This window comes from Cucurbita moschata, unplaced genomic scaffold, assembly GCF_002738365.1.
Source record: "Cucurbita moschata cultivar Rifu unplaced genomic scaffold, Cmos_1.0 Cmo_Scf00001, whole genome shotgun sequence".
NCBI classification, from domain to species: Eukaryota; Viridiplantae; Streptophyta; class Magnoliopsida; order Cucurbitales; family Cucurbitaceae; genus Cucurbita; species Cucurbita moschata.
In genome coordinates, this window is record NW_019268517.1 from 6,449,407 (window position 1) to 6,468,687 (window position 19,281).

At 34.9% G+C, this 19,281-nt stretch overlaps 3 protein-coding genes across 4 annotated transcripts; all 3 read left to right on the top strand.

Moving 5' to 3' along the window:
• Positions 1–511: 511 nt before the first annotated feature.
• Positions 512–2,315, top strand: LOC111453365 (E3 ubiquitin-protein ligase BOI-like). Of its 2 annotated transcripts, none has more exons than XM_023094437.1 (4): positions 512–685; positions 1,091–1,206; positions 1,309–1,628; positions 1,721–2,315. In XM_023094437.1, exons 1-4 carry the CDS (start codon positions 522–524, stop codon positions 2,246–2,248), a joined length of 1,128 nt encoding a protein of 375 aa, XP_022950205.1. In that variant the 5' UTR covers positions 512–521; the 3' UTR covers positions 2,249–2,315. The 2 variants fall into 2 exon arrangements, with proteins under 2 accessions (XP_022950205.1, XP_022950213.1); XM_023094445.1 differs by having other exon boundaries at positions 568–990.
• An 8,743-nt stretch (positions 2,316–11,058) lies between these two features.
• On the top strand, positions 11,059–12,061 carry LOC111450557. The gene is made up of 2 exons (XM_023090791.1): positions 11,059–11,340; positions 11,506–12,061. The coding sequence occupies exons 1-2, from the start codon at positions 11,102–11,104 to the stop codon at positions 11,711–11,713; spliced, it is 447 nt and encodes a 148-aa protein (XP_022946559.1). The 5' UTR covers positions 11,059–11,101; the 3' UTR covers positions 11,714–12,061.
• Positions 12,062–16,585: 4,524 nt separating this feature from the next.
• Positions 16,586–18,488, top strand: LOC111459260 (methyltransferase-like protein 13). Its single transcript, XM_023105739.1, has one exon. The coding sequence runs from the start codon at positions 16,769–16,771 to the stop codon at positions 18,161–18,163; it is 1,395 nt and encodes a 464-aa protein (XP_022961507.1). The 5' UTR covers positions 16,586–16,768; the 3' UTR covers positions 18,164–18,488.
• The last annotated feature ends 793 nt before the right edge of the window (positions 18,489–19,281 follow it).

The window sequence follows — 19,281 nt, forward strand, 5'->3', positions numbered from 1 at the left end:
ACATATCAATTTGCTAAGGTCAACCAATTCCGCCTGTTCATCAAAATCTTAATTAATTATTTATTTCATATACCAAATTATTTTAATTTTTTTTATTATTTTATCCATTAATATGCCTGGTCTTTATCTATAATTTAAATACAAAATTGCTTTTTTTATAAAAAAATTTAAATCATTCATCTCTAATCTCCATATATATAGTTTAAATTAAATCCTATTTATGATATCAAGTTAGATTTATTTTCTTTAACGTAATCCGATCATATAAAAAATAATACTATATTATACATTTGGCCACCAATTTCTAAAACTATTCGATAAATTTTTAAACTTTTTCGAACCTTATAATTTTTAAGAAATAAATTTGTAATTTAATAAAAATATAAATAAATGGAAAAAAAAATCAAATATTGGTTATGGGTGAAAAAAAATTATGAATTATATATATATTATATATATATATTTAATTTAATTATTTTTCTTTTTTTTTAAATGTGGGTGATGAGAGAGAAATAGATATCATGAATTCTGTCGCTCTCCGTTGTATTTATATAAATCACTCTCTGCCCCATTTACTTTCCCTTTACGTTCATTCTCCCACTCAACCACCACTCACGGAGGCTCCGCGCCGGGAACCACCACACACGGCGGCGGCAGCGGCGGCGGCACAAGTTAGAAAACCGAAGTGAGAGAATATTAATATTAGTAGTATAAATCTCGTATTTTTTTTTCTCTCTCTGTCATTGAAGAGTCCGGGTTGTGCGTTTCATGCTTCTTCTGTGGTAGCCTTTAATGTTCTTGCCTCCCTCTCTCTCCTTCACTTTCTCTCTCTAGAAACCTCAGCTGTATATATCTTTTTTTTTTCATTTACGTTTCACTTTTGGTTCCATAAACCAATCTCAAACTCAAGTTCTCTCACTGTCATTTCATTGATTCCATATCAATGGCTGTTCAAGCTCAATACCCTTCCAATGTCCTCTTCCTCAACAGGTTCCTCTGTTTTTCTCTGTTTTCTTTCTCAATCCAAGTTTTTGGTTTTTTCTTTTTGTTTGTTTGTTGTTGTTGTTCATCTTTCTTCTTGAATTTGCAGAAACATTCAAGATTCTGAACATGATTATTCATTACAACCTCAACCTGGTGGTGGAGGAGGAGGAGGAGGAGGAGAAGATGTTTTTCAACAGTCTCATCATCTGTTCAACAATGGAGGTTATATTCATTTTCATTTTTATGTTTTCTGCTTTTTTTGGATCGACCCATTGAAATTGAAGAGGTTTTGATGATGGGTTTGGGTTTGAATTTGAAAATCAGGTGGGAATCATTTCAACAATTTGAGGAAAAGAGGAAGAGATGTCTCTGTTTCACCTCCCTTAATCAATCCTCTCTGTTTTCACCCTCAGATTATTGACTTTTCTCAGCTTCATAACCACCACCACCACCCTTCTAATGTCGTCTCCACTGGTCTCCGGTTGTCCTCCGACGACCAACAGCCGAATCTCCACCACCATCCTCCGCCGGCGCGGAATGATACCAATCTCGTTTCTCTCTCTTCCTCTGTTTTCTTGTCCGATGATTTTTCCTCTCAAACCAGACAGCAACGTGATGAAATTGATCGATTCCTTCAAACTCAGGTACTGATTTGAAAAACCCAGATGGGAATTTGAAAGAAAAAGAAAAAAAATGTTATGAATTTTGATGTTGAGTTTTTTTGGGTTTTGATTAGGAGGAAGAGCTGCGGCGAGCGTTGGCGGAGAAACGGCAAAGGCACTACAGGGAACTGCTGGGGGCGGCGGAGGAGACAGTGGCGAGGAGGTTATTGGAGAAGGAAATGGAGGTGGAGAAGGCTACGCGCCGCCATGCGGAGTTGGAAGCACGCGCTGCTAGGCTGTGTGTGGAGGCGCAGGCGTGGCAGGCCAAGGCAAAGGCAGAGGAGGCGGCGGCGGCTGCGCTACAGGCACAGCTGCAGCAGGCGATAATGAGGGGCGCCGGAATTAGCAGCGGCGGAGAAGGCGGAGGCGATTGTACGTCGGCGGCGGCGGCGGCGGAGGATGCCGGATCGTGTTATGTTGACCCGGAACGAATCGGCGCGGAGTTTGGACCGAGTTGTAAAGTGTGTTGGAAGCGAGTTGCGTCGGTGGTTTTGTTGCCGTGTCGGCATTTGTGCGTTTGTACGGATTGCGATCAAGTGGTTCGCACGTGCCCACTTTGTCCAGCCGTGAGGAATTCCAGCGTTGAAGTTTACCTTTCGTGAGGCCCAATAAGGCCCAATGGCCTGATCCTGAGTGCCCTAGGCCCAATGGTAAAACCAAAAAAAAAAATTATATATATTAAAAAAGAAAAACGGTAAAAAAAAAAAAAAAAAAAAAAAACAGAACAATACATTTTATTCTTCTCTGATATTTTCGTCCCTTTCTTCTCTCTTTTTTTTTTGTGAAATTAAATTAAAATATAAATTCTTTTATTTTAAAAAATTATCTGTTGTCCCGTTTATCGTTGTGGTTTTTTTTTTAAATAATTAACACTGATTTTTTTTTTTTAAATATACAACTTTTTAATTTTGAAAATCAAAATTTTAATTTAATTTTTATTTTAATTCAAATTTCAAAGTAAAAAGGCTTTAATGTAATATACTATTTTTATTATGGGCTACTGAAAATGCTTGGGCCGGCTGGGCTCCATTTTTGGGCTTCATTAAAGCCCACAATGCATTTGCATAATATGGTTCAAATGGGTTCATAGGTTTTTTAATTTATCTCCATTATTAAGCATTTTTTTAAAATATAAGAAAATTATTTCTTAGTAAAATGAAATTTAGAGATTTTTTTTTTTTTTTACTTTGCTCTCTTTTCATATAATGAACATAAAAATACTTTAAGACGTCGTTTTGTTAGAAATTTTGTTTAAAAAACCTAAAAATAAGATGTCGAGATTAAAATGTTTGGAAATAAGTTGTTTCGAAATTAAAGATAATTATGTCCGAGTGTTACTGAACATTTATTAAAATTTTATGCAAGTAAATAATATTTATGTTCAACCATTTTATTGCATCAGTTAATTTAATTTTAATTATTACATGAAATAATTAAAATAATTTTAATTAATTTAATTTAGTTTAATTTTTTCTTCCTTAATGAGTATATTACGAATAATATACTTAAATTTTAGAATTTCGAATTTATATTACAATTAATTTTAATAAAATTTTTAAAGATTTTAAAAAAAATTGTATAAATTTTTAATCGTAAATAATTAGTGTAATAATAATTTATAGAATTAATTATGCATGTCAAAACATTATACAATTGTTGATAAATTATTAATGAATGAATAAAAAAGAATTTATAAACATTATAATTGACTTTTTTTCTCTCATTATCATGTAAAACCCTTCTAGTGTTTTCCTTTCATTATCACGTCATTTTATCATAACTTTTCATGTGTATATCGGGGTTGTGCATTATGCCAATTCATCATGTTGCATGTCATTCATATCACATATCATTCATGTCGAGCATATGTCATATCATAAACACGTGTCTTCTAACGTAACGTATCATTCCATGCACATATCATATCATTCATTGTAGATGCGTCGTATCATCAATTATACTACATTATAATATATACATAATATTCATATATCATATCACAAGCATGTTGTCAAGCATATCATATCTTAACATATCATATCGTACACATATTATTTCATAACCATTCACATATACGAGCATATGACACATGCAAAGCCACGTTAAAGTGTCATCATACAACATACAATTTTAACCAATTCGATAGTAAGTGGTTGACCTTAGTCGGTGTTTCCCTAAACTCGAGTATGTTTGCTTTCCCTTCCTCGAAATTGCTCCAAGTAACTCCGATTGTCGTTTCCTATTAGATCACTCATCTTGTTTCGTTAGTAACTCAAATTAACTTAAATCAAGAAATTGGACTTTAAACTGGCCTTAATTCCTTAAACAAGGTCAATTTCAGCTTCGGGATGGTTGGATCGGTGGAAATTTGACAAAATCTCCTTCACCTAGTCGAGGGACTGACTTTTGAGATGCAGAGCCGAGCCAAGCTGACTAAGCCATGTAAGCCAAAGGAGATTTTGGTTGCAGGCGTGACATGTGGCGCAATGAGGCGATGACATGTGTGCAGACTGAAGTCGGGTCGAGGTGTGGGTCGTTGGGTCGTGGGTTGCGGATCGATACTGGGCTTACGATTATTTGGGTTGGGCCGCGAGTCTGTAGGTGTTTGGCTGCAGGTATTTGGGCTGGGACGTAAATCTTGGGTCCTGGCGTTTTTATAGGTCGCAAGTAGGGAGTTTGGGTCTTCGAGCTGGTTGGCTAATGGGTTCGCGGATTTGGATCTGTTCGGATCTCTTCGTTGGTTACTCACTGTCACTGCTGCTCGAAAAGGGTTCCCTCCTCAGTTGGATGTTCAAAATGTCTTTCTTCGTAGTAATCTATACTAGGAATTCTACATATCTTTACCACCAAGTTTTCGTTGCAGGAGGAAAATACAATATGTCAGCTATATAAGTCTCTTCATGGGTTAAAAGAGGCTTGTCACAATTGGTTCTTCGTATTCTCTAGCACTATACAAAATATAGCCTCCACTCAGTCAAAGTCGATTACTCTTTATTTACTAAGAGTAGAGGTACTTCTTTCACTGTAATTCTTATCTATATTGATGACATTCTGTTGATAGACAATAATCTCAAAGAAATTCAACTTCTCAAGACTTGTTTACTCGAGAAATTCCTTGGGAGGCAACTCTTCGAGTTCTGAGATACATAAAAAATACGTCTGACCAAAGACTTCCACTACCATCTAAAAACAACTTGAGATTACAAGCATATTGCAATTTTAACTGGGTAGTTGTTGAACTACCAGACGGTTTATTTCTGGGTTATGCATCTTCCTCGTGTCCAAACGTATGTTCCACGCCTTGGATGCTTGCCGTAAACTGTAGAGAGCCTTTGATAACATGTACGCTTTTCGATTTTGATGACGAAGCCTTTAGGTTGGACAACGTACTCGCCATTTAGGAATACTGATTTGCTATCTAAGTGATCAACCTCCCACCCGTATTGAGCGGCAAGAATAAGAATCAACCTTACACGAAAAAAAACATAGAGAATATATAAAAAGAAATAAATAAGATAGGGGAGGAACAATTTTCAACCCTATGAGGAGCATTAAACTAAAACAAACAATTATAATATGCTTAGTAGTTGGGGTGACACATTTTTATATATATTAAAAGCATAATGTAAGATGCCTTGAGGCTTCCACCAAAATTAATTATAAAATAAAGCAACATTATGATATCTTTTAATTAATTAAATTAGTATAAGGACAAAAGAGGGATTGCTTCATGGTGTCTCCTTGATTAACTACAAAACAAACCCATTTATTATTATTATTATTTTTATTATTATTATTTAAATAATATTTCAAATTAAATTAATTCTTTTCTAATACCCAAAACCTTTTTCCTTTTTTATTATTAAAAACCAACCAATAATAAGGCTACTTTTTTTTAATGGGGAATTTCTTCCCTTTTTAATTCTTTTTTGGGGCTTTGTTTTTTTATTTATTTATTTATTTTAGAATAAAATAATTTACCAATTAGGTCAATTTTATTTATAAAAAAAATTATTATTATTTTTTTTTATAAGAATAAAAAATAAATAAATAAAACTTGTAATTTTGACACCGTACAGAAATGCTTCATTAAGAAGGACATGTTACTCCATGGGAAACACACGTGGGAAGCACGTGCTGTATCACGTGGAGTTCACAATAATTATATAATTGTGCATATTCATGTTTATAATAATCGTAATTAATTTTATGTATAATTTATTTTTATTAAAATATACTCAATAATTTAATATTATTTAATGCCAATATTTTAATAGATGATAGAGGATTTTTATTCCAACAAATTTAATAATTTCAATATTTCGGGTCAAATTATTACATTAAATTATTTCTATTTATTTAATGAAATAAGTTATTGTATTATCATATAAAATAATATACTATGACTTTTTAGACGCCCTTCTCCCATTAAGTGGCGTATCGAGAGAAGTAGCGGAGAATTTTTCTTCTCCCTACAGTAGTTTAATTGCATCGGGAGAAGGAGATCTTTCTTGACGTCCTCAATTGTGACGTCTGGCGAAGGTATCTCTCTCTCAACGTATGACCATATCGTCAATGGAGATCAATTTTCTTATAGTAAACAACTTATTTTTCATGGTGTTTATCTCTTCGGTTCAGGCATGTAGACTCAACTATCGAAAGTAACCTCGACGTGCTTCAAGCCTGCCATAAACACGTGTCTTCTAAAGTTTAGCAAGATAGCAAGTCGTGATTCATTAAACAAAAGTGGTTAGGTTAAATATTAGTTGATACCTTCGGTAATCCACTAAAGAAAAATTGGAGTTGTTAGCCCACAAGCATCATACAATACTCCAAAGTCATTGGACTTTTTCGTAAATGTTCCCATCATAGTTAATGCCTTCTCATTGCTATCGTCTTCCTTCTCGTCGCTATCATTATCATATAATTACAACCACAATTATATATATATATATACATATATGATAGCGCATGATCTGTCAAAATATTATTATTTATTTACTTAGAACACTATTATTTGAATCTAGCTAAAAAATATATGAAAGAGAATATATGAAGAAAATATTGTAATATAAACTTTAACGAATATATGAAGAAAATTTTGTTCGAATTATCACGAGATGTTGCAATTCATGCTACATGAAAGAGAATCAAGCTTCATTTATCCTCAAATGGTTACAAATTTTGGGTGGATGATAATTCAGAGTGCTTATTTATATAAGGACTAATTGTGGTCATAATCTATATATAAATCCATGTATGTTGTTTTTACAAAGGGACAAGAGAGCATTTTTGCTTTAGCCAAAAGCTAAGTGTTTTTGGAATTCTATGCCGTTTAGATTGCATGCTTAGAGTCACTCAAGCTTGACATGATCGATCTTACTTGTGGAGTAATTCGAATCTCAAACAAGTGTTTTTGTCCAGAGATATGCGATCAACCAGATAATCTGAATCTTACTTCCTTTACAGTGATTCCTTATCACACGGTATCATAACTTTTCCTTAAGTTGGTTTCTTATCACATCTTATCTTCAAAACCGCTCTCATTCAGATACAATTTCAATTCTTTTACTCGGGTGCGGGATTTATATAATTTTATTGACATGATTGAATGGGGGAGTGAAAGGGAAACATGGAAAGCAATGTCTGTATGTGCAAAATCATCCCATTTTGGTTTGCCCATATAGTCCCTTTCTTCCTTTTTATTTTATATAATTATTTATATGATAAAGATATATGGGTGGGCCAAATGATGCACTCCCATTCCCTTTGATTCCTCTACTCAATTTCATGTCTCTTTCCAAACAGCTCACCTTAGGCTGCACCATCCCATTATTATAAATTCTTAAATTATTCAAATAAAACCATCCAAAATTATTTTAATGTCTTTCTCAACTTTACATAAAGTTATATAAACTTTGGTTTCTGCCCATTTACCCTCATCATCTCATATATTGCATACTTTTATATAATTATATTAAATTTGGCTTATTTTCAAAATAATCAATTTTTTTAATTGTCCTAAAAATTTTAATTATAAAAATCAAAATGAATATTTTGAAAGTATAGAAATTAATAAAATTGAAGAGGATTATAAATATATTTTTTTTTAAAATTATATACATGTGTGTATGTAAGTGATATGTATGTATGTATATATGTATTACTAGCATATATAATTATGTTAGCGTGTAAAGCGAAAGGTATTAAAAATTTAAAAATATATGGACCACTCATATCATTTGAAAATGACTCCTGTGAAATCGAACTAAATAATTTGTCTGAAAAATATATTAAAACTTTGGAGAAGGTCTTAAACTATATATATATATTTATATAAACTAAAAAAACTTTTTAATTAATATTTTAAAACACTAAATATTTTTTTAAATTTTTAAAAATTTAAAAGTATTTTTTAGGCAAAATTTAGAAGTATTTTTATCCAAAAATATTCTTTATAACATTTTTATTTAAATGAGGGAGGGATAGTTTTCTTTTTTTTTAAATAATCAATTAAAGTTTTTTTTTTTCATAATTAAATCATCCTTTTTTTTTTATGGTAAATAATATTTTATCAATTTAATTATATTTGATTTTAACAACCGTCCATTATTCCTATCATGTGTTTCACCAATATTTTTTTATTTGTGACGTTCTTATATATCATCAAGCATAATATAAAGAAAGGGAGTTACCACTTAATTTTTAAATTAGAGATGGTCGACAAATTCTTGTAGGTCGGGACCTTGTAGGTATCACCTCACCACATGGGGGACCAGACATAAGTCGGACAGAAAATTTTGTTGAGGAAGAAAATTTAATTAATATCTTTTATTTTAGCTTAACTTAGACGTTAATGATTCATATAAATCTGTACCATGACTCTTTTAAAAATAAAAAATTAATAAAGTATAAAAAATAAAATTTAAAAGAATAATGGAAATTTTTTTTGAGACATATAATAGGGAAAAAATATACCTAATTTCAAATTAATAAATTAAAATAATAATTCTATAATTCTATAAAATTTTCTAAATATGAAAATAAAGTCCACGAAAAATTAAATGTTTATAGTTTCAAAAAAAAATTGTCTAACTAAAATTTTAAGTTCAGTTACGGAGGGTGAGGAGAAAGTAACGGGGTTGACGGTTAGGTGACGTGGCACTTGATTTATGGTATCCACGTGGCGGGAGGTAAGGGTGGCACGTGGTAAAGCGGTGAGAAATCAAAGGGGGGGGCAGAGAGGGCAACGGGCAACGGGCAACGGGCATGAGAGAGAAAGATGATGACATCCGCAAATCGTCCAGGAAAAGAATGGGAGTGGAAAACGACAAAAGAATATGGGAAAAGTGAAATCGTACAATTTCTTTTCTTTTTTATTTCTATTTTATTCGTTATTTTTTTACGGTACTACTCGCCACTTGTAGTTTCTAGCGCGTGTTCTACACCTTCCCTTTCAAATAAAATTATTTTATGGCCAAATTAATAAAAAAGAAATTATAATCTAATTATTGAATTTTTTTTTATCCTATGAGTCATAATTAAAGCTCGTATGAAATGACAAAAAAACCCCAAGGCAACAATAATTGAAAAGGAAATAAAAAAGAAAATAATAGAAAATGTTTTTAAAAAAAAAAAAGAAATAAATTAAATTTAGAAAATAGTTAAGAGGGCATTAAATGCCACCCGTGACCAAAACCACCTCTTTGTTCAACTCATGAAAGTCTACGCCTTTAGACTCTTTTTTCTTTGACTCCAAGTTGCCTACTTTTTCTTTTTTAAATATTATTTTAAAAATCATTTTAAAAAATTAAAAAATAATATTTTTGTCACCATCCTCCTCAAACTAAGGAATGCCTCTATTTTCTTCTTAATTAAATTTCATTTAAATAATTGAGAAAATAAATATAATTCTTTTCTTCGATTTAATTTTATAAATAAAGAATAAATTACGTGATTCTTCCCTTAAAGAAAGTACCTACGAATTTCATATGGGTCGAAACATTCATATGTTAAAAAGCTTCACACCATATGGTTTTGTATGATTCGGTTGAAAAAGCTTTATGTTTGCTTGCTTCAACAATAATCGAGACTGTGTTCGGTCTCGTTCTCGTATCACCTAATTGATACCAACTACCTCAATGCATTAAAAGCTTTATTGGGTTTCGTTAAAATAATGTGATATTGGACATATTAACCTAAAAGCTTTAATTTTGTTATTAGGTTTTAAAATAAGAATTTTCCACAATCCAAAATTTTCAACGTTAGTTGAACTTTAAAAAGTTTGTATAGAAAGATTTAATTACAAAATTGAAAATAGTGTTGGAAATTTTTTCCAATAAAATTAAATCAATAACTCAATTTCTTTAATTGACAATAAAAATAAAAAATAGATAGAAACACATTTATATGGTTTCGTATCAAAATTCATCGATGAAGTACAACGTTATTTGTGAGAGCTTTTCTTGTTCGGATTTAGCTCGTTTTTTTTTCGAGTTATAACTTTTCATGCACATATTTTTTTTTAAAAAAATTAAATTATTAATTTATTCGGTGAAATTTTAAGTATTAAATTAATAGGCTATTTTTTTTATAGAATTTTTTTTATTGGTTAAATTAGAGTTTTTTTTTTTTTTTTTTAAATTTCCTTTATATAAATATTTTTTATTGGTTAAAACATAGGTTTATTAGGAAGGGAAATCCAATTAATGGCAAACGGTGTGAAGCAAGTCAAGTTCACGCGCAACCCGAGAGAGCGTGGGACCTCTCTCCCTTATGACGTCACCATCGCCAGAGCCTCGAGTCCAGAGAAAAGCCTAGCGTGGGGCCCACCTAGCTCTAGAGAGTGAAGACTGTGTGAAAAGATATTTTTATTATGGAAATGAGATGTATTTTGTTTACCCTTCCTTCTCTACTTATTTACATTCATGCCATTGCATAAACTCCAAACATTTTTTTAAAGAATAATGGTGATTTTAATATTATGTTTTTATAATCATATTAAATACAAAATTAAAAATTTAAAAATTTAAACCGTACAAATGATCAGTTTAATATATATATAAAAAAAATTTGATTACTTAGAGGTCGTAATAATCAATGATAATGTTCGATCTAAGTATAAAAAAGTCAGAAAGTTTATGCTTATTTTTTTTTTCTATAACTTATTACGAAAAACAAATTAAATTATAAATTTAGTTAATACATAATTAAATTATCTATATGGATTCTCTACTAAAATTTTTAATTTTTAATTAATAAATTTACGGTTATAATTTTAATTTAATATAATAATAAAATAAAATTTTAAAAAATCGAGAAACTTTGATGGGAGCAGCTAGAAGGACATGGATGTAAATTTACATCCAATTTCCGCAACTTGATATCCGAGGCAACGGATTCTTTAAAACCTTCACCATCTTCATTTCTCTGCAACTCAAATCTCTCTAGCTCCAATGGATTCCTCAAACCCCACCACCTCCACAAGGAAATCGTGCTTCCTCCAAGACGATGACGACGACGGCCTCGCCTCCTTCGTCGGCGACATGGAACCTGGCATCTCCGGCCACTGCTTCTTAACCAGAAGCTTCCGTAGCCTCTCCGCCGTCGCCTGCTCTAGACCTTTCCATTTCTTGGATTCCTGCTTCCTTTGCCGGAAGCCCCTTGGGAATGATACCGATATCTTCATGTACAGGTTCGTTGAGTTCTCTCTGATTTTTTGGGGGATTTAGGGGAGTTTCTTTGATTCATGGGATTGTGTGGCTGGGATTTTCTTTCCGGGAAAATATTTGGTTCATATTTTCTCAGTAACCAAACAAGGATTTAGGGCTAAAATCATTTCGTTTCATAATTTGTACAGAGGAGACACGCCATTCTGTAGCGAAGATTGCAGACAAGAACAAATTGAAATAGACGAAGCGAAAGAGAAAAAATGGAGAAGATCATCATCGGCCGCCATGAAAGCTCTGAGAAAAAAGGATCAACAAAGAAGAAGATCCGCTTCACCTAATAAGTCCTCTCCTCCGCCGGACTATCCTTTCCGCGCCAGCACCGTCGCCGCCGCTTAGATTTTACATATAGTTAAACTCGAAGATAAATCAAAAACAAAAACTAAAGAAACTACGGAAGAAGAACGGTTTGTGGTTTCGTGGTTGAAGATCTAAAGTGAGAAAACGGGAATCTGCAGAAGGGGAAGAACATGAGATTGGGATTGAACTCTTTTTCTTTTTATGGTTTGAGATCAGTCTGTGGATCGTGTAGATATGAGGTTAGGGAAGCGAGAGGTTAAATCTGTATGTATGGATTCTGCCTGTTCTTGTTCTTGTTCTTGAATCTGCCCTTTCTTTTTTGCCATAATCTTTTTGGCTTTCTTTTTGGGTATCTATCAGATAAATAATATTCAGATTTTTCAGTCATTCGTGGTTTTTCTTCATCGCGGCTGATTGAATAATTTGTTTACACTGAGTATCAATTCTAATACCGCCATGGTTGGAGTGGAGTGATCAATAACTTCCAACGAAGTATTGCACCCAGACATCTCTTAAACTTGAGATGTTTCATGTTCACTATCTGGTGACCTTTATAGCAAGTGTTACCGCGTGCTTTATGTAATCTTAACACGCCCACGACAAGGTTGGAAGGGAAGCTTTTAAGTCCTGTTCACATTTTTTTTAATTAGGTTTGTGGCTTCGTCGAACTTTGGACTAGGTTTGCCAACTGAACACAACTGGTGTGGAATCTCAACTGGTGTGGAATCTGAACTGCATACCGTGCTTGTGCGAGTATGTTTAATTGTTTGTGACTCTCACCAACTTACCTCGATACTAGGTAAGTCAATTGGCTCAACTTTGCCTCTATTCTATATCAAGGTCTCTCAATGTTGCATCTTACCATGATCTAGGTTCTCATCGAACAATTCACGCATCGTGATGTTGTTCCATCTCTCGGAATAGCTTGATCATCACGACTTGCTTGGACATATCAATTGGAACTGATATGCGTGTTGTTTATCTCATCAAGGCATCGCGAACATCTATCTATCTGAGTTCTATCGAGGCATTGGAGCCTCCTGTGTCCATGCCAAATCATTTACGAAATTTGTTCCAAATAACAAGTACATAATCCTACCTCCGACACATGGGCCGGGGTGCAATGTCGGCACACTTGTGTCGTCTGACACTGTCCTTGTAAGACATTTTTAAAGGAAGATGCCCAAGATGTTTGCCCCACAACGCTCGTGGATGCTGTGACATACATATGTGGCATAGGGTATGTGGCATAGGGTAGCTTGCTGAGGCCTAGGGATGGTGGAGAGCTGACACTATGCCTCCTCCTATAGTACATTTTAAGCATTTCCAATCTTTCTCGAGTAAACGTCATTTTGATGAGTAGTTATACGACCATACAGCGTATATCAAGTATTTGATTGACACAAAATTTGATAACCTTTCATCTTTCATATAGACGGACTTAATTCATGAGCCGCATGCTGAAAATCATATCGAAACTCAAACTTTTGAGGTTAGGGCCTACCTAGCCATAACCCTGACTTCGAGCAAGTCTTTGACACTCATGTCACCTCATTCTCTCAAACCTTGTGTATGCCTCAGTTTGGCTTGAATGCACACTCTTGGTGTGTTTAATGATGTATTGTTCTCTTCAGTTACATCATGACACTTCTCAATCTTGGCCCTAACATGACCGGATGGGCACCACTTGAGGCCCCTTGCCTGTTTTGTGTGTAGGGGTCACAACCTACTTTATCTTAGTGAGGTTGTGATGCTCTCCCCCATTTAACCTAGTCATCATCCTTGATGCCTTTTTTGGAGGCACAATCCTATCGTCGATTGTGACACTCTCCCCCACTTAATCTCGGCATTGTCCCGATGACGACCTGATTATTGGACTGATTTCTCACTTTTTTATAATGAATACAGAACTTGTACACTACTTCTGTGTTATCCCACTGTCAGATTTTTTCTTGATTTCTGAGACTCATAGCATAAGCACGACAAAACACAACTTACCCAATGGTTGTAGGCTATCCCTCCAGGGACGTAACTTCACCACCTTTTGGACTCGTCTCACAACTCACTAGACAAACCATGGTGGAAAAAGCTAGCATCAATATTCCTCGCATGAGCTAGGAGGAGTGCGCCCCAAACGTGACTATCAGGGCCCAAACCTTTGTATTCTCTAAGCCGCACAGAGATCTGTATCCCAATATTCACTCGTCATGCCACATCCTGTGGACTTGTGTATCACGACATCCCTTATAATGGCCATAACCCTTTTCTGAAGCAAAGTCAAGAAGCTTGTAACTCAACCACGTGTTGACACTACACTTCAGCCAACTTTCCAATTGGCCACCTTTGTGTGATAAATGCTGCACTAACACTTCTTTGGTCTTGTTGCAACTTCGTTCACTATATCACCCACGTGCAACTTGATGCTCTCTTTTCGAGTGGATGCTGGTCTTGACACTCTTATGAAGCCATCTTGTTGATGACTCTTTGAGCACACGTGTGAAGCCATCCCGACATCGCTACAAGAGACCAACTTGATACTCTCACACTAGGTGATATCTCAAGGAAGAAATGTGTGCTCGTGTTACCTTGTTCTCTTGAACCTTGTGTATGCCTCAGCTTGGCTTGAATGCACACTCTTGGTGTGTTGGATGATGCACCATCCTCCTCAGTTGCATCATGACACTTCTCAATCTTGGCTCCACATAGCCTAATGGCCGCCACTTGAAGGTCGCCCAATGTCTGTCATGCATGTGGGGATCACAACCTATTTTCTGTCAGTGAAGTTGTGACAACAAACACCATTAGCAACTAACATCTTTACCCTTCTCGAAACAAATAAGTTTAAAAAAGGTTAGTATTTAAGAAACTAGACCTAATTAACATACTTATACCTTCCATATTATCGACTAGAATCGTGAAATATTCATAATCACCTTTGACTTCATACTCATTGCATCATTTGGGTTAGAAAGTGTCTAAATCTAGTAGTTTTATAATTAAATATTTTTATTTATTGATAAAATAATATCTTGAATTATGCTCCGATTAGAACAAAAAAAAAAGTCTATAATATATAGATAAGGTTGAGTTTCTTATCCAGGTGATAAGAAGTTTCATAAATAATGCTAAGTTCACGAATGATTCCAACTAAGAGCTTATCTCAGTGATAAGCGCCAACAATACTAGACTTTGCAATGCTAGAAGTCCTTTTAGGATTCTTGTAAAGGTTCATAAATAAGGCTAAGTTCATGAATGATGTATACAGTCTCAAAACCGAAATGGTAATTGGGTCATTTGAAACACGTGGTGAAAAACTAAGTCACAGATGAAATTAATTTTTCACATTATTATGAGGAAGGCTCAAATTTGATGATTATGACATGTATGATCTGCCACCAACACCCAAAAATGGTTTTGCTTTCGTCCAGCCTTCGGTTCGACGAAAGTCGAGGTATCTTTTGTGGCTTTTTTGTTAGTATCTTAGGGCGGAGAAACTACTGTCTCTTTCTAAAAATTTAATGTTCCCATAGAAATAGTAGTAGGACTTGAATTTCAAAGAAACCCGGTAGCACTGTATATACGGACTCCAAATCGAAACCCTAATTGAAAACATTAATTGGGCCATTTGAGACACCCGATGAAAGAACTGAGTTACGGATAATATTTTTAAACATTATTGTGAGGAACGCTCAAAATTGATGATCTAAAACCAACACCCAAAATTAGAACAAGTGGGGTTTTGAGAGCCAATTATGCTCATTTTACTTTGCTTACTTATGTTTGCCTAGGCTCGGAAAAGCCATGAATCTATGAGACGTGTCTTTGTATTTGGTTTTAATACATGAGGGACGTTATGGACAACATGCATGGTACTTTATAATTATCTATGAAAAGTTAGCTGGCGACCCCTCTACATAATCAATAATGTCAATACTGTCCTACATCGATAGAGAGTGATTCATCTTGTCGGCCAACTATTGGTTTCCCATGTTGTCTCTCATCCCTCTTCAAGCGGGTTTATGGAGCAAGAGCCTTGTTGATGGACCCTATCCATTTCCCTGCCCAATACACCACCTTACCAAACCAATCGAAGTCATAGTCAACAGTATTCTATCATCAACCTAACGATCGAGGTAGGAACACTAATATGTTCAAATAAATGTCTTTAGTAGTTCATATAACATACCAAACAGGATGCAGAGTAGTCTCGACTTTAATGATAACGTTTGCAATAACTCATATGCAATGTATGCTAACTCGAATATCCCTGGTGTCATGATATTTAACTAGATGTTTAAGAGCAACTTAAGGATTTATTTCATGTACTTGTTTCTAGCATTGTCTAGATAAGCTCCTAGGCTAGTTACGATCTTAGAGCACCAAGGTTGGGTTCTAAAGTCATTTATCAAACTATTGGAAGCAAAACTAACGTGAAATCTTAGAAGTCGGTAAATGCACGAAAGCCGTAAACTTATTAGAGTCCTCTTAATCATATTTTCATAAGATTTATATCTATAAATCACTTAAACCAAAGTACTTGAATCTACGTTCAAGGACATTTTGGTCATTTATACATTGTCGCTAACTCCCATTTCTTTCTTTATCGCTGGTTTTTAGCTAAAAGAGTTAATATAATCATTTTATGACATATCTTAGCAATTTTTATTGGGTTGAGTTAGATTTTTTTCACATTTGGATTGAGTTGAATTTCGGAAGAATCGAAAATTTGAGTCAATGTGCGGGTTGACATTTTTTTGGTCAGGTCAACCGGACCAATTCCTTACAACTCAACTGGGACCTGCCATATTTTAATAATAATATTAATTAATGTTAGAAAAAAATATTAGAAAACTCTATATTCAAAAGTTGTGTGAAATAGAAATTTTTTTAGGGTATCATGAAAATTAACTTTTAATTCGGACCAAAGGATTCAGTCTGAAGAAAACCCCAAGCCTTCGTCATCCCCAATTCTCTGCAACTCAAATGGATCTCCAATGGATTCCTCAAACCCTGCTTCCTCCAACGCCACGCCGACGACCGCCGTAGAATGTGTTGCGGTTGCTAATCCTTTCCATCTCTAATTGAACCAAATCAATGGCGCTTGATCAGCATATGTTCGAAGCTTTAAGCCCTTCTCGTTTCATATCGTTTTCTTTCCCTCATCCATTTCACTCTCATTCTTCTCTCCGACTTGCCGTGCTCGATTCACCCATCCAATTCACCGATTCCCCTTCTGTGGCCGTGATGTTCGTTCCGTTCGGCCTTGAAACGGACTGGATTTTTTCCACTGAATCTGGACACTATCAGCTTCTCTACGATTCTCCTGGAATTTCGCGCCTCATTCTAGTCGGTAATCAAGAACCGATGGTGGCCGATGATTCGCTTTCCGTTTACCATCGTTTGTCGGACGAGGATTCGGCTAAATCGTCCGAGAGTCGACTGGTGGTGAGTTTACAGCCGCTTTTTCTTGCTTTATTTCCCAAATCATGTTTCAAATATGGAATTCCTGAAGTACCGATTCTTAGTTTCGTCGATGATGTGATATGTAGAGTAGTTTTAGAGAGATGCATCGGTTCTTCCGTTGGTGAATTTCTGATTGAGAATGTGGAAATCGAGAGAGAATCGGGGAAGGAAATATTTGAAACTAGGGAATTTAGGAGACGTTTACGGTTCAAGAGGATGCCGAACCTGATTCAAACAGAAATTCGTATAATTCCTGCTGCTAGTCTTAGTCTAGATGGCGTTGAAATTCAAAACATCGAGTTCAAACCAGATACTAGGGTTCTAGTTCATCCTTACTTACCTCCAATGGCGGCAAGCCTTTCATTAATTGCTTCCTCCATTGATGAACAGATTCAAACTGGTCATAGACCGAAAGCCCTGTGTATTGGAGTTGGGGGTGGGGCTCTGCTCACCTTCCTTGCAACCCATTTGGATTTTAAAGTTGAGGGTGTGGAACTGGACATGGAGGTTCTCAGGGTTGCACAGCAGTATTTTGGATTAGTAGAGAACGAATTTCTTCACATCTCCATTGGAGACGCCACCGAATTTCTTGAAAATGCTTCAAAGTCGAATAAGAAGCGCAAGTGTGGATCCTTTGGTGTTCACAAGTCTTCCGAGTATGATGTGATCATGGTTGACTTGGATTCAAGTGATGCTCGAAACGGCATTGGTGCTCCACCATTGGGGTTCGTTGAGAGAGATGTTCTTTTGAGTGCTAGATCAATTCTTTCTGAACATGGGATTCTTGTAATGAATGTGATTCCTCTCGACAAGTTGTTCTTTGAGACATTGCTAGATAAATTCAGATCAGTTTTTGATGATTTGTTCCGGATAGACGTTGATAATGGTGAAAACTTTGTTGTTATTGCATCTGTCAGTCCAATCAGGTCTTTGCCTCATGGTACAAAGAACAAGATGAACAGCTTTTTGTCCAGATTGAGAGTACTCCTCTCAGGAGCATACATGGACTCCATTAAAAGGATATGAACTTGCTTGGTATTTGATGTGAATCATACTGAATATGGGCTTGCAATCCCTGGATAATGATTGCAAGCTTGAAAAACTCATTCATGTTTTTCTTTTTCGTACTTTTTTGATCAAAGAGCTTGTTATCTACATCGACCCAGAACCTGAATGTTGGCGAGTTCAGAGTTTGTCGGGCAACGATAGAAGAGTTCATACGGATATTGAGTCTTATTAGAGACTTTATTTTGTGATTGATTTGTTCATAAATGACCCAATTTTTGGTTGTTGGATTTGTATTGTAGCTTCATTCTTGTGAGGGAAATGAAAATGGTATTGTTTTAGCCCACGCAGAAGGTTGCTCGAGAGTTGAGAGGCAAGAGCAATGAAAAGTGATTGAATCGGCCTTATTATTTAAGAAAAATCCAAACTTTGCCATTTTGTTCAAAAAAATAAAAAACTTATAAATTAAATATATATATATATATATATTTTTACAAGTTGTAATGCCCGCTTACGAGTGCACATATTAATTTTTTATTAAAGATATCCAATTAATGATTAATGGTCCATATAAAGTTTTCGATCGGTTCATTTCATAAGCTTGGATTGACTATTCTAGTTTTGGCTCGAGTTCTCCACGTGTATTGCCTCTCAAATTGCTACCAATGAAGAGCGTCATTCTAAGGGAGTTTCCCGTGCCCAAAGACACTTTGGGTTTCTTAGGTGGCAATGCAAGTTTCGAGGTATTCTTACTAGCTTATTCCTATTCATATTCCTTCAATTTATGCTTATTTATGATATTCAAACTCATAGGTAAGATTTGCACTTGATCAAATATGACTTGTCTATTTGACCTCTCTGTTGACCTAAAGTAGCTAACAACCTAGCGATTAGAAATACTCATGTCCTAACTTAGCATTAAGTGCGTCAGTCAGAGGTTTCGTGAGGCACAGTATACTAATAGGGGATATGCCCTCCTCAACCTATCATCCATTAAACTATAAAGTGTACGTGTGGCATAATCACCACTAGAGTTCGTTTGGTGAACCTTTAGTGACTTTTACATTGTTCCACCATAAAAAGAGGTATTTTTCGAAACGTGCCTCATATTACGATAGGTCCATAAGCATAAATAAGAC